At 41.7% G+C, this 12,738-nt stretch overlaps 2 protein-coding genes across 2 annotated transcripts; one reads left to right on the plus strand and one right to left on the minus strand.

The window, feature by feature from the left end:
* Positions 1–5,059: 5,059 nt before the first annotated feature.
* Positions 5,060–9,468, minus strand: cmpk2 (cytidine monophosphate (UMP-CMP) kinase 2, mitochondrial). The gene is made up of 5 exons (XM_085256915.1): positions 8,006–9,468; positions 7,638–7,752; positions 7,046–7,247; positions 6,617–6,850; positions 5,060–5,740 (listed from the first exon to the last, which is right to left on the minus strand). The coding sequence occupies exons 1-5, from the start codon at positions 8,597–8,599 to the stop codon at positions 5,620–5,622; spliced, it is 1,266 nt and encodes a 421-aa protein (XP_085113041.1). The 5' UTR covers positions 8,600–9,468; the 3' UTR covers positions 5,060–5,619.
* rsad2 (radical S-adenosyl methionine domain containing 2) lies at positions 9,169–11,853 on the plus strand. Its single transcript, XM_085256916.1, has 6 exons — positions 9,169–9,563; positions 9,651–9,812; positions 9,927–10,156; positions 10,238–10,387; positions 10,961–10,993; positions 11,218–11,853. Exons 1-6 carry the CDS (start codon positions 9,245–9,247, stop codon positions 11,380–11,382), a joined length of 1,059 nt encoding a protein of 352 aa, XP_085113042.1. The 5' UTR covers positions 9,169–9,244; the 3' UTR covers positions 11,383–11,853.
* The last annotated feature ends 885 nt before the right edge of the window (positions 11,854–12,738 follow it).

Below are 12,738 nucleotides of genomic sequence, written 5' to 3' on the forward strand. Positions count from 1 at the left end.
CAAGGCTGTCGTCCTCTTTTTGCTTGTGTCTTTGTTGTAACACGCTCAGCACTACTCTATAACCATAAGGCAGGATACTGAGGTCTGTATTAGCCAAGGAGAGGCTTTCAAAGACAAGGTCAAGAGTGTTAGTGCCAATTAAGAGAGAAGACTGAACACTAGAGCGTGTGTCTGGAACAATTAATGCAAGAGAAGACACAGTAAGTTCAGTACCAAAACAGTTCTTTGGAAAGGTAATGTCGACACAAATATAGCCTGAATATGGAACATTCTGACCATTTGCAGCTTCGACTTCTAGCAGGTCCTGTATTGGATGGATTTCAAGGTCTGCAAGATTGTTTTCATAGAACGATCGGGACACTGTGGTCACTTGCGATCCGGTATCAAGAAGGCAGTTGCAAGCTTGATCATTGATTTTCACTTGAGCAGTGTACTTAGCTCCAATTAGACCCTTGGGTAGTTTCACAGTGGCTGATTTATTGTTTGAGAATCGTTTTTTGGGTTTATGTGAAGGCTCGGTGGGACTAGTTTTGTCCGTAGCACCCATTTGTCCCGCAATGAGGGCTCCCTTTAGTTTAAAGGCTGTGTTTGCTTGTTTTGTCTATCCCACAGCAACTGTTTTTCTTTCAACTGTTTCCTTTTGTCAGTGACTAAAGACGGGTTTGGGTCATTTGGGCACACAGAGGCAATATGGCCGTCTTCGCCGCACTGGAAGCAGTAACCAGGCCTGGGCCTACTCTTCGCAGCTTGGGATGTCAAAAGGGTTCGTTCGGGTACTTGAGAGTTGGTCTTAGCAGTAGCTTTTGGAGGGTTAGACTTTTTCCTAGGAGGGTTCGGGGTTAATGTTGCGAGATGGCTTTGAAGCTGACTGATTTGTGCCTTTAATTCTGTGACCAGATCCTTTTGAGCATCTACTGGTGGGTCTACTTTCTGGGGTTTCAATCTCGTCAGTTCACTCTGCAGCGCAGTTATTTGTGTTCGCATTTCAGTGAGATCGTCTTGCATGGTGAGCACAGGAAAGTCAGCATTTGCAGCAATAGAGTGAGAGGCTACTTTTGGTCTGGTGGCAGCAAAATGTTTTTTCATTCGGCTTTCTTTTGCAGTATGCTTGTCCTCTTCCACTCTCAACTGTAGCAGCAGCTCGGTGAATGAGGGGGGTTTATCTTTTTTCTTTTCGAGCTGAAGATCTGTTAACAAGGCATTATCCCAACACCCCCGACAGAATTGACGCAGAAGGTGTCGGTCTGCTTCACTAGCTACGACACCGCCTCTTTTCAGAGCTTTTGAGAGAGCTGTTTGCAAGCGATGGAGGTAGTGTGAAGGCTTTTCACCTGCATCTTGTAATGTGTTGAGGAATTTGGCGAAAAGCTCGTCGCCATCCTCCACAGTGCCAAAAGCTGAATGGAGTAGTTCAAGATAAGCTGAGGGCAAGGCTTCAGGGCCCAGAGGTTTCACCACGTTGGCAGCAGGCGGTACAAGACTGTCTACGATTTTCCGCGAGCGTTGCAAGTCAGACAGATTGGGATCTTGAAGTATGAGCTCTACACTGTGGCGCCATGTATCAAAGTCCACCTCATGACTAGGACAGGGCAGTTTGCCTGAAAAATTTCTGAGGCGGAAGGAGGCGCTCACTGGTGAGACAAGAGCTTCACTTCGCACTATGTGCTCTACTACAACCTTTTGCACATCAGGGTGTGTTATAAAGCTCTGTGGAATGGTAGTTTGTAGATCTGGCTGTGTCTGGTTGTCTGACTCAGAATCGCTGATGCATATGTTAGCTTTGATCAGTTCTGCAGTTTCACTTTGGATAGGTTGGTCATTTGCTTGTACTTGGGTTGTTAGTTCACTATGTGCATCTGGGGTAGGAGCTTCTGTGCTGTGTGTGACTGACTGAGCACATTGGGAAAGGTGTTCATGCAGAACAGCTTCAAAAGATTTGCCACTAAGTCTAGCAATGTTTTGCAGTTCATTGAAAAAACTGTTGGTGGCGACGTTGGTAACAGCTGCGATGTACTCAGGTGACAGGGCTCGTATCTGATAAGTGACTTCATTCGGACATTCAAGTGTGTAGGGTAGTAAGGGTTCAAGTGTCGATAGAGCAGATCCACTCTCATACTCTACAATAGCATTTTTGTGGTAAGAAGACTTAGGGTCATCTATCTTAAGGGTTCTTGCTGTTCGACCATATCTGCTTAAAAAGTCTTTTAAAGCTTCATCAGCGTCTGTGCCTGTAATCCCACTAACAATAACTGAGTTTGGGATTTTAACATTTTCTCTGTCAACTATTTCCATTTTGCCGGACTTGGCCTATTTTTGAGGTCTGGGTCAGGAAAAAAGCTTGAGGGATCAATTACTACTCCTGGCTGGCTCGCCACTTCTGTAACACTTCTGGAGTCATTACAGTATACTAGGACCAGTTAGGTTCGACTACTAGAGCAGTAATGAGCGTAGCATGTAATAAAGACCACAGACCAGTAAATACGTTTAAATTGCCGGCTTATTATTTTGTGAAGACAGGGAATAGACAGTTATAGACACATTACATAAAACATTCAACATCACACATTTAAGAAAACAAGGTTTTTCTTTCCCCCCTTTTAGTTCAGTATGTTCTGTCAGTTCATCCTATTTATCTCAAAACCTTTTATTTGGCTTTAGAAGGATGTTATTTTCAACCTAGGTTATTGTTTTATTTATTTCAAGTTCTAAGTTCAAGTTTATCCTTTGATCTATTTGCATTAACACTGTGTTATTTTAAATCAAGTTCAGTTCTTTAGGCCCAAGATTTAATTTAATCTTGGTCTAGGTTCACCTTTAAATTCTCAACCAGTTCTTATTTTGTTTTAACCCAACAAAATTATTTACATTTCCATTAACACCATTACAGCATTAAATGTAAGGTTGACCAAAATAAATTACAAAAATAAATAAATAAATGTAAAACTGAAAACAATTCAGCAAAAGGCTGAATAAATCCCTTAAACAAACAAATAAACAAAAGAAAGTTGTCTCTGTGTCCTTTAACTATTAATCCTGGAATTACTCCGAATGATTATCCAGTGCTTTGAAAAGTCCGCTGTTCTTTTGCAGAGGTGTATGGATTAATCCTACCAGTTTTTTCAGCGAAAGAGCTCAACGTCCAGCAGGGGGCGTTTTCCTTTTTCCTGCTCGGTACAGTTCAATGGGTCCGTGGGTGGCTCGCCATCTTGTTTCTCGCTCAGCGGATCAAACTCCGATTCTAGCTCAGCATTTCCCGATCCAAACGTTAATGGCCAAGTCACGTTCGGTTATGTTCACAACGTCACCAAGGCAAGGACAGGTCGGAAAAACAAAAATACATTCTCCAGAGTACAAAAATGGCTTTAAGTAGATTTTTGGCTTATTTTTACTATTTTTTCACTCATTTAAGCAGCAGCTCTGCAAGGACTGTCTGCATTTCTCCCTCTCAAGCATCAAAAAAAAAGGAACAACCCGATTGGGTGTGGCTAATCACAGGAGTCACGCTGCAGCGTGCCCTTTCACAATAAGAGTCTCAACACATATTTTAGCCATTTTACCTGAATTAACATAAAACACCATGAATTAGCAAGTTCTGTACCCTTTTAACATGTTTTTAAACACAAATGAAATCCTATACCATGAATTATATCATTGCTGATGTTTTTAATGAATTTTCTAACCATTATGATCTATTTATTGACTATTTATCACCTGTAATATATTTCTTATGACTGTTTTTACTAACAGGCTTTTATTTGTTGTTAGCTATGTTAACCAGGGTTACAATTATATGAGGCTCCGACTTTTATCTTGAAACTTTAAGTAGTGAAGTCACAGATTGGAAGCAGATTGCGTTAGTTATTAACTTCTTCCTCGAACTGCAATTCAGCTTTGAAATATTTTCAGTGGGTGAATATGTGAGTTCTTGTTGTTGTTAAGACTCCAGAGTATATTCTGGCTATCTGACAAAAGAAATAGCCACAAATGTTTCCAAAAGGAAAAAGAAAATGCTACGACAAATGTGAACAGAATTATTTCGCTGCATGTGTAATGCGATGTGATTATGGGCCATAAATGTTGTATTACGGCTGTGTTGAGGAGCAGTAATGGCATGATATCACCGCTAACTTTTTGTTGCCAAAAATATCAGTGCTTAACAACATCTGACGGGGAAATGTGGCTGACACTGCTAGCGCACACAGCTTTGCATTCAGGTATGAAATATGGCAGGAGGCCTAATTGGCTTGCTCTCCCAACTTCATACATTTTGGACTCTCTGTGTTAATGGTAATCAAAATTCCACATGGTCTATACTACATTCATTCTGTGCCATACAGAACATCCACTGAGGCACGGGGGAGCTAAGGAGCTTATGAATTCAGCAAACTGTACACAGCTGCCTCATGTAGGAAACCATACTCTATAAACATAATGACTTAATTTTAGTCTGTGTGACGGCATGCGATGGTAAGATTTGCATCCACAGCACCTCTGCATTCAGTAAAACACTGAATTGCTATAACTGGTAGAAAGAGTGATTCCATGCACTTATGTGGGGGACCAATGAAATGACATTGATATACAGCGCTCCATTAATTGCCATATGAATAGGGTCTGCATTGCTTGGCACTCTGCTGATGCATCGCAGTAAAAGAGATGGGTCACTCTGTCTTCTCCACCCTGCAGCTTTGCCAAGCTCATAATTACTAAAACCCCCAATTAATCTTCCCATCACATAGGCCAAATATACACTTCCTCCCTATATAAATGAGTTACAGTATATGCTCTTAGTAGATGTGCATGATTGTGTGTGTGTGTTTTACAAAAGTAGGCGTGTGTACATTTACGTGTGTCAACTTGAAAATGCCAGTGCTTATGAGAGCATCAAGTACAGATAGTGCCATGTGATCTTAGTGCATCACTTGTGTCAGTATCACACAGCTGAGTTCATGTTCTTGCAAACAGAGCAGGACATTGTGCTCATGTTCATAGCCAGTTATATAAGCAACACAAACATGCAGCTATACACAGTTTGTAGAAGAGAAAACACAAACAGATGTTTAGTGTCATTTTCTTTTAATTCAAAAACTTTTTTTAACAAGTGAAGATATGTTATCCGAAGATAGACTGGGTTCTGCATTTATTTTAACAAGCTAACATTCAACGTACATTTTAAGATTTGTTTTTTCTTATTTGTGCATTTTGATTCAATCTGCAGTAACTCGTCGCCCTTATATAAATGTTCCTATCCACTTTGCGAGCGTCAGTCTGCAAAAAAAAAAAAAGTGCTGCTACAAGGTATCTGGAGGCTACACAGTGTCTAATTTCTGAGAGGTCACAACAGTCGTTAGATGTACACTTCTTCCTGACAATACATTAGTGTGAGTATGTGTGCGTGTGTGTGTGTCTACATGAATATGTATTTCTGATTGTAGCATGCAATTCTGGCCCCTGGCATTCAACCTTTACACGTTATGAATAGAATCTCTTCTCCACACTCCAATCTGCCCACTAGTCTGTCTGCAATCACATTTACGATGCCTTACTGGCACCTAGTGGTGACGGGATGCACTGCATACACTTGATGCTTGACTGCCAGCAGGGGAGATGGAGAGTTGTTTACAAGTGGCATTTGCCCCTAATTAAAAGCAGTACTTGTTGGAGCACTCGGTCTGCAGAAGGACTAGCATCCACAGTAACACAAGCTGGGCCGCTGATCCTCCGATAAGCCTCCTCCACTCTGCGCACACACACACGCAAACATTGGTCAAGGAGTGAAGGAGGCGTGCAGCACAAGACAAATTTTAGTATTGTGATTGCTTACAGCTTTGCTGCACAGTAAGGTATACAATACAGTACATTTTTGAGAAACAACACAGATGGCTCAGAGTTCTGCTATTCCTGTTACCAGTGAAGAATTGTCCTTTTGATAGTGGCGGGCCAAGTCTGCAGAATCCCTCACTCATTCACAGGCTGACTGTCAACTCCCTCCATTTTCTAATTCTGCAGGCCCAACATCTGGCTGTCCCGTGTGGAAAGGCCATTATGTCAGGACAGAAGACGAATGAAAGTAGCCATCGACCTGTCTGTGTAGCAACTAACTAGGCCGGCAGTGCCTGCCAGTTTTGACCAGCTTAATGGAGCACAGCAGCTCAGCAACTAATCACCTGCTCTTTCTCATCAGCTGCCTCTCCCATGGGACCGTAATTGATTGTTAAGTGTTTGATGGATCAGACGAAGACTGAGCTGACTTGACTGTGAATCCACAGTCGGGTTTGTACTGATCTTCGCTTTCATGCTCTAACACTCATACTTTTTCTTCTTTTTCTTTAATATAAGTATAACATAGCGGAGCCTTTCATTTTTGTCTGACGTGCCTGACATCACCAAGTCTGGGTACCTAGAATCATCATACTTGTCCTCAATCAGATTAAGAGTGCCAGCAATATGCACAGAGAACTACTTTAAAAGATCCATATTAATGTTATCACAAGTTCACAACCAATTATTTACGCTTTCAGTCTAAATGGGCATTCTCACTTGCTTGATGAGTGTTCTAATGCAAGTATAATGCTAACTGAGTAAATAATACATTATGCATAAGCACTCCAACTACCTGAGTCTGAACAGCTGGTTATGATCCAGCTCTTCCTCTTCATCAGTCTTTCCTTGGCCTCTGTTTCTCAGTCTCCTCTTCCTTTCCTCGGGGTCAAGTGTGAGTAAGACCACCAAGCTGGGCTGAAACAGGTCGCTAGGCCAACAGTACACCTCTGAACCTTCTCCTGGAAGGTTGCACACTGGACCACTCACCGCTGTGGCGATGGCATAGGCCGCTGTGCTGTGCCAAAATCTGGGGACAGGTAATCAATGGTGAATTGAAAGGTGAATGACAGGTGGAAGTCGCATCAGGTGACTTGGTAGCCACTGAATATTGAGTTGTATAGATCTGGATCTCAGCGGGACCTACAAGTTCTTACAAAAAAAAAAAAAAAGGTCACAAAACAGGCAGACCTCACTCCACCTGCAACATCTCAGCTGTCTTTACCTGTCAACAATGACAGGTGTCTTCGCGCCCTTTAGGCCTATTTGATCTGCTGAGATGTAGTTCCCCAGAGCATAGAAGGCCCTGCGGATGAGGGGTGGCTCCTGATCAAAGCGGGCTCTCCAGGGGGAAAGGCACTCTGGTGGGGATGGCAGAAGAGTGGCCCCCAGTGTATCCTTCAGAGACTCAGTCAGAGTGGTCTTACCTGTGATACAGAGAAGGACAGGAAATAGATTCACCTCAAAACCAAAGAAAACAAAGGTCTGAACATTTTCGAATCACAAAAGGAGGAATTCATCCTTTTTGTTCATATTAAAAGAAACTGCGGTGGCCCTTGAAAAGTTCAACTAAAACTCCCTCTTGAACCACACAGTTGAGGTTTCATGAAGGTTTGAAAATAGTATTAGAGGAGCGAGCTGCACAGTAAACCATTTCAAAGTGATGTAACTTTTCTGAGGTCATGATACATGATATTCCATTAACTGAAGCTCCCTGGCAGATAATGGCTTTAGCGGAGAACAACCAGCCACCACTTTAGGATGACATCTATGCATCAGACTGATCACATATTTATTTATGAGGTAATGGCATTAACCTGTGGCATCCAGGCCCTCTATGACAATAACAGGGAAGTCTGGTTTATTTCTGGCCTCCACCCTGCTGGGCAGCAGCTCCAGCACAGCCTTAGCTTCTGGGATGATGTCACCACACTGCAGAACAGACAAATCAGTTAAGCAGGCAGGAGTGAGTCATAGACTGTGCTGTCAATGAGCGCACACAGTGCTGTGGGCCACCTGGCCCTCCCTGATAGATAAACGTTAGAAGCAAGAGCTCTGGGTCTCTTGGTATAAACTGCTATCCCTACATCCTCCACAAGAGTGCGCCCGTTTGCCAAAATCTTATGCGGTATACTAAAATAAACATAAAACAGTCTTGAAAACATTAAAATGAGAAAATACGTACTTTTTTCATCACGTCATAGGCCTCATCAAAGCTGTAGAATACATCTGAATTGATAATGTTGAGAGTAGATGGGTGATATTCTGGCGCTTCTGAGGGTACCACATAGTATCCCTTTGCCACATCCATCACCTGGCTTGCTGTCTCTGACCACATGTGCTGCGTCCACTGTTGGCCGTCTTCAGCTGGAGAGTACGAACAAACTAACACTGGGTCATGTTGTATTAAATCACTCAAAAGCCGCTCTATCGGGGAGGAAGTGTCAGAATTCCCTTTTAAAAAGTAACCTTTAACGAGAGAATCCCTGACTTTTGGTAGAAATGAAGACATGGGAGACAAGCGACATTCCGGAGGCAAGTCCCTCAGCAGTTTGTCTTTCAGCTCCCCGTAAAACTTCGCCGTTTTGATTCTGTCTCTGCTGCAGTAAACAAGGACAGAGTAGCACTTGTCACGGTTTTGAACTTCTCTGAACACCCTCGGCACGTCTTCTCCCAGGTGCTTTTCCTTAACAGCAAAATAAAAAGGCGCTCCATTTAACTCCACTGAAAAAACACGAGAGCACCACCGTGGAAGAAGAGACATTGCGTGTTTTGACATCTTGTACACCAAATGCCCTTATCTGTTTCCAAAATATGTCCCGAGACGCATCGTGTGAGCTGAAGGGAAAACGATAGTAACGGCGCCAAACGGAGAAAACGAAACTTTTCGTTTACTGTGAAACGCGTTTATTATTGAAGCCAACGCCTCGCAGGGGCAGCTCATTCTTTCCAGGAATCCAAGTTGTGTTTCTTGAACGTGTTTAATGAAAATGAAAGACACCAAGAGACTGGACAAGTAGCGAGGCTGTGAAAACAACTGAATGCACCCAGACTCGAAACAGAAACTGTTTTAACAAAGAAGCATTTATCACTGAAAGTTTGACCATTAGAGCTAAAGATCTATAAGTCCTGCACTATTTAATGGCATATCACTACTGTACATAAAGGTCTCTAATGAAGGTTTAATGGACGAATGACACTGTGAAGAAATGCAAAGAATGCGTTGTCATGACGCGCGTAAATTATTTCTTGCATCTCAGCAGGATGGAACCAGGCTAGGTTTCGTTTTCGTTGTTTGTAAACAGAAACTTTTGAGTCGCTCAGCTGACCGACTCCCCTCACCCTCTATATAACATGAGCCCTGCGGGTTTCGGCTTATGACGCGCCAGCAGCAAGTCTGACAGCACAACTCGTCATTTAAAAAATGGATTTTTCTCCTGCTGTCTCGTCTCCCAGGCTGCTTCTGCGGCGCTTCATCAGCACCATCTACTGCATTTTTGAGATCGCCTTTTCAAAACTCACTTACTGGACAACAGGAGCCTGCAAGGGAACAAACTCATTCGTTGCTGGTGATAAACTGGACCAAAACAAAGACCAAAATCCAACGATCCCAACGAGCGTCAACTACCACTTTACGCGCAAATGTAATTATAGATGTGGATTTTGTTTCCACACTGCAAAAACGTCCTTCGTCCTACCCCTGGAGGAAGCTAAGACGGGGCTTAAACTTCTAAAGGAATCAGGTGATTTGACAAATTAATAACAATAAGCTTTTTTTTTTTTTTTGTCAAATTGCTGTGCATGCTATTAAATTTATGTCTTTTTTTAAGGGATGGAAAAGATCAACTTCTCTGGCGGAGAGCCCTTCCTGCATAATAAGGGAGAGTTTGTTGGGAAATTGGTCCAGTACTGCAAACAGGACCTTCAGCTCCCAAGTGTCAGCATTGTCAGCAATGGAAGCATGATCAAAGAAGAATGGTTCCAGAAATATGGTAATGTAGCTAAGTTATTAACAGCTTCTTTTTTTATGGGTACATTCCAGCTGTGCCATATACCATAAAATAATTTACATTTATGATCTCTTTCATTTTAATTTCCTCTTCTAGGTATCTATCTGGACATTCTAGCTATCTCCTGTGACAGCTTTGATGAAGCAACCAACCAGCTGATTGGCAGAACTCAAGGCAGGAAGAGCCACCTTGACAACCTCTTCAAGATCTGCAGCTGGTGCAAGGAGTATAAAGTGGCACTGAAAATCAACTCCGTCATCAACATCTTCAACTATGACGAAGACATGACACAGCAAATCAATTTGATTAATCCTGTCCGCTGGAAGGTAAAAATGAAAAAATAAGTAAATAAATATGTTTGTACGGGGTAATCATGGATGTACTGAACGTCTCGTTCTTGTTTTCAGGTCTTTCAGTGCCTGCTGATTGACGGGGAAAACGCAGGCGAGACAGCCCTGAGAGAGGCAGAGAGGTTTGTCATCAGTGATCAGCAGTTTCAGGAGTTTCTGGACAGACACAGCAGCGTCTCTTGCCTTGTTCCTGAGTCTAATGAGAAGGTATAATTCTCAGACATGTGCAGCAAGTATGGCAAATATGTTTAATGCAATAACCATAATGTATTCTGTGGGAAACATGTTTTTCATCCTTTTTTTAAATTTTTTGATTTAAGTAAGGGCGTACAATTAGAGCTTGGTATGCCTAGAGTGAATAAAATGTGAATATTATTATAGTAAACACACACAATGCACAGTTAAACAAACAAACTATACAAAAGTTGACTTTTGAACACCACTGTCAGTTAGGAATTTTGATGTTGTTTTCTTGTTGTTGTATAGATGGCCACCAAATATAAGGGGATATTTTGGTATAGACTTTTGGTATCGTTTATAATGCTATGATAACTTCTAGAATATCCATGTTTCATATCTGTGTTGTGCTCATTCTGCATTACTCCTCAATTTTGCAGCACTATGGCATGAAAAGTAGGAACTAAACATATATATTAGGTTGAAACATGAGCTCAGGTCATCCTGCCTAAAATAATTCTTTGTTGTGCTGTAATTAATGGTTGAAAATCCAACGTTAGGATACACAAAAATTAAAATTTGTGGTCTTTTTTGTTTTAATAGATGAGGAACTCCTATCTGATCCTGGATGAATATGTAAGTACTTCAGATTATTACTAACTGGTAGTGCGGCTGAGCCATTTTATCAGATGTTTAAGTAAAAAAATGAACTGTATGTTTGAGTTATATGAATGTGGATTGCTCAAATTAATTAAAAAGGCTTGAATTTGGTATAATTGTTTAAATTAGTAACTTGCTAGGCATTTTAGCTGAAGGAAACTTACTTCATATGTTGATTTTCTTCCTTTTTTTTGTTACAGATGCGTTTCCTGGACTGTCGAGAGGGACGGAAGGATCCTTCCAAATCCATCCTTGATGTTGGAGTAAAGGAGGCGATTCTCTTCAGCGGCTTCGATGAAAAAATGTTTCTAAAAAGAGGGGGAAAGTATGTGTGGAGCAAAGCTGATATGAAGCTAGAGTGGTAAAACGCTTCTTCAGCTTGTGTTTGATGCTCCTTTGCTAAGTGTTTGCATTGATATGCTCTACAGTATGATCATTTTGCACTAGGAATGTAAATATTCAGATATATCTAGGCGTGTGTGTGTGTGTTCTGGGGGGGTTATTTGAAGGTTACGGTCACCAAATAGAAGGTGATCCAGAAGTATTGTTCTTCTTTATTTTTTATTAAATATCTAAATATCTGTCTTTTATGTTAAGCACTTTGGTATACCGCTGGTTTTTAAATATTCTCTATAAATAAAGATGTATTGTATTGTATTGGAAATATATTGTACTGTTTATGATTGTTGAACAAAGTAACATTGAGTGTTATATTCAAATTATAATTTTACACAACAAATTTAGATTGAAGGACAACTTGTCAATGATGTTGTCATAATTTATTTTTTATGTGGTTAAGTAACAAGGCAAAATAAAGTCATTTTTTCCACAATACAGTGGCTTGCAAAAGTATTTGGCCCCCCTTGAACTTTCCCACATTTTGTCACATTACAGCCACAAACATGAATCCATTTTATTGGAATTCGCTGATCAGAAATGCAGCCAAGAGGCCCATGGTGACTCTGGACCAGCTGCAGAGATCTACAGCTCAGGTGGGGGAATCTGTCCATAGGACAGCTATTAGTCGTGCACTGCACAAAGTTGGCCTTTATGGAGGAGTGGCAAGAAGAAAGCCATTGTTAACAGAAAACCATAAGAAGTCCCGTTTGCAGTTTGCCACAAGCCATGTGGGGGACACAGCAAACATGTGAAGAAGGTGCTCTGGTCAGATGAGACCAAAATGGAACTTCTTGGCCAAAATGCAAAATGTGTGGCGGAAAACTAACACTGCACATCACTCTGAACACACCATCCCCACTGTCAAATATGGTGGTGGCAGCATCATGCTCTGGGGTGCTTCTCTTCAGCAGGGACAGGGAAGCTGGTCAGAGTTGATGGGAAGATGGATGGAGCCAAATACAGGGCAGTCTTGGAAGAAAACCTCTTGGAGTCTGCAAAAGACTTGAGACTGGGGTGGAGGTTCACCTTCCAGCAGGACAACGACCCTAAACATAAAGCCCGGGCAACAATGGGATGGTTTAAAACAAAACATATCCATGTGTTAGAATGGCCCAGTCAAAGTCCAGATCTAAATCCAATCGAGAATCTGTGGCAAGATCTGAAAACTGCTGTTCACAAACGCTGTCCATCTAATCTGACTGAGCTGGAGCTGTTTTGCAAAGAAGAATGGGCAAGAATTTCAGTCTCTAGATGTGCAAAGCTGGTAGAGACAGACCCTAAAAGACTGGCAGCTGTAATTGCAGCAAAAGGTGGTTCTACAA

Source organism: Mchenga conophoros, linkage group LG19, assembly GCF_057382185.1.
Source record: "Mchenga conophoros isolate Kocher_MC1m ecotype Shallow Benthic linkage group LG19, M_conophoros_male_GT1.1, whole genome shotgun sequence".
In the NCBI taxonomy this organism is placed as follows: Eukaryota; Metazoa; Chordata; class Actinopteri; order Cichliformes; family Cichlidae; genus Mchenga; species Mchenga conophoros.

Excerpts from the sequence above, each read along its gene's own strand:
- cmpk2 (XM_085256915.1), bottom strand. The coding sequence starts at position 8,599 with ATGTCAAAACACGCAATGTCTCTTCTTCCACGGTGGTGCTCTCGTGTT. Across the intron at positions 7,753-8,005 it reads CCTATGACGTGATGAAAAAA|TGTGGTGACATCATCCCAGA; the intron begins GTACGTATTTTC and ends TCTGTTCTGCAG. Across the intron at positions 5,741-6,616 it reads AACCAGCTGTTCAGACTCAG|AGTGGAGGAGGCTTATCGGA; the intron begins GTAGTTGGAGTG and ends GTGTGTGCGCAG.
- rsad2 (XM_085256916.1), top strand. The coding sequence starts at position 9,245 with ATGGATTTTTCTCCTGCTGTCTCGTCTCCCAGGCTGCTTCTGCGGCGC. Across the intron at positions 9,813-9,926 it reads AGAATGGTTCCAGAAATATG|GTATCTATCTGGACATTCTA; the intron begins GTAATGTAGCTA and ends TTCCTCTTCTAG. Across the intron at positions 10,994-11,217 it reads ATCTGATCCTGGATGAATAT|ATGCGTTTCCTGGACTGTCG; the intron begins GTAAGTACTTCA and ends TTTTTGTTACAG.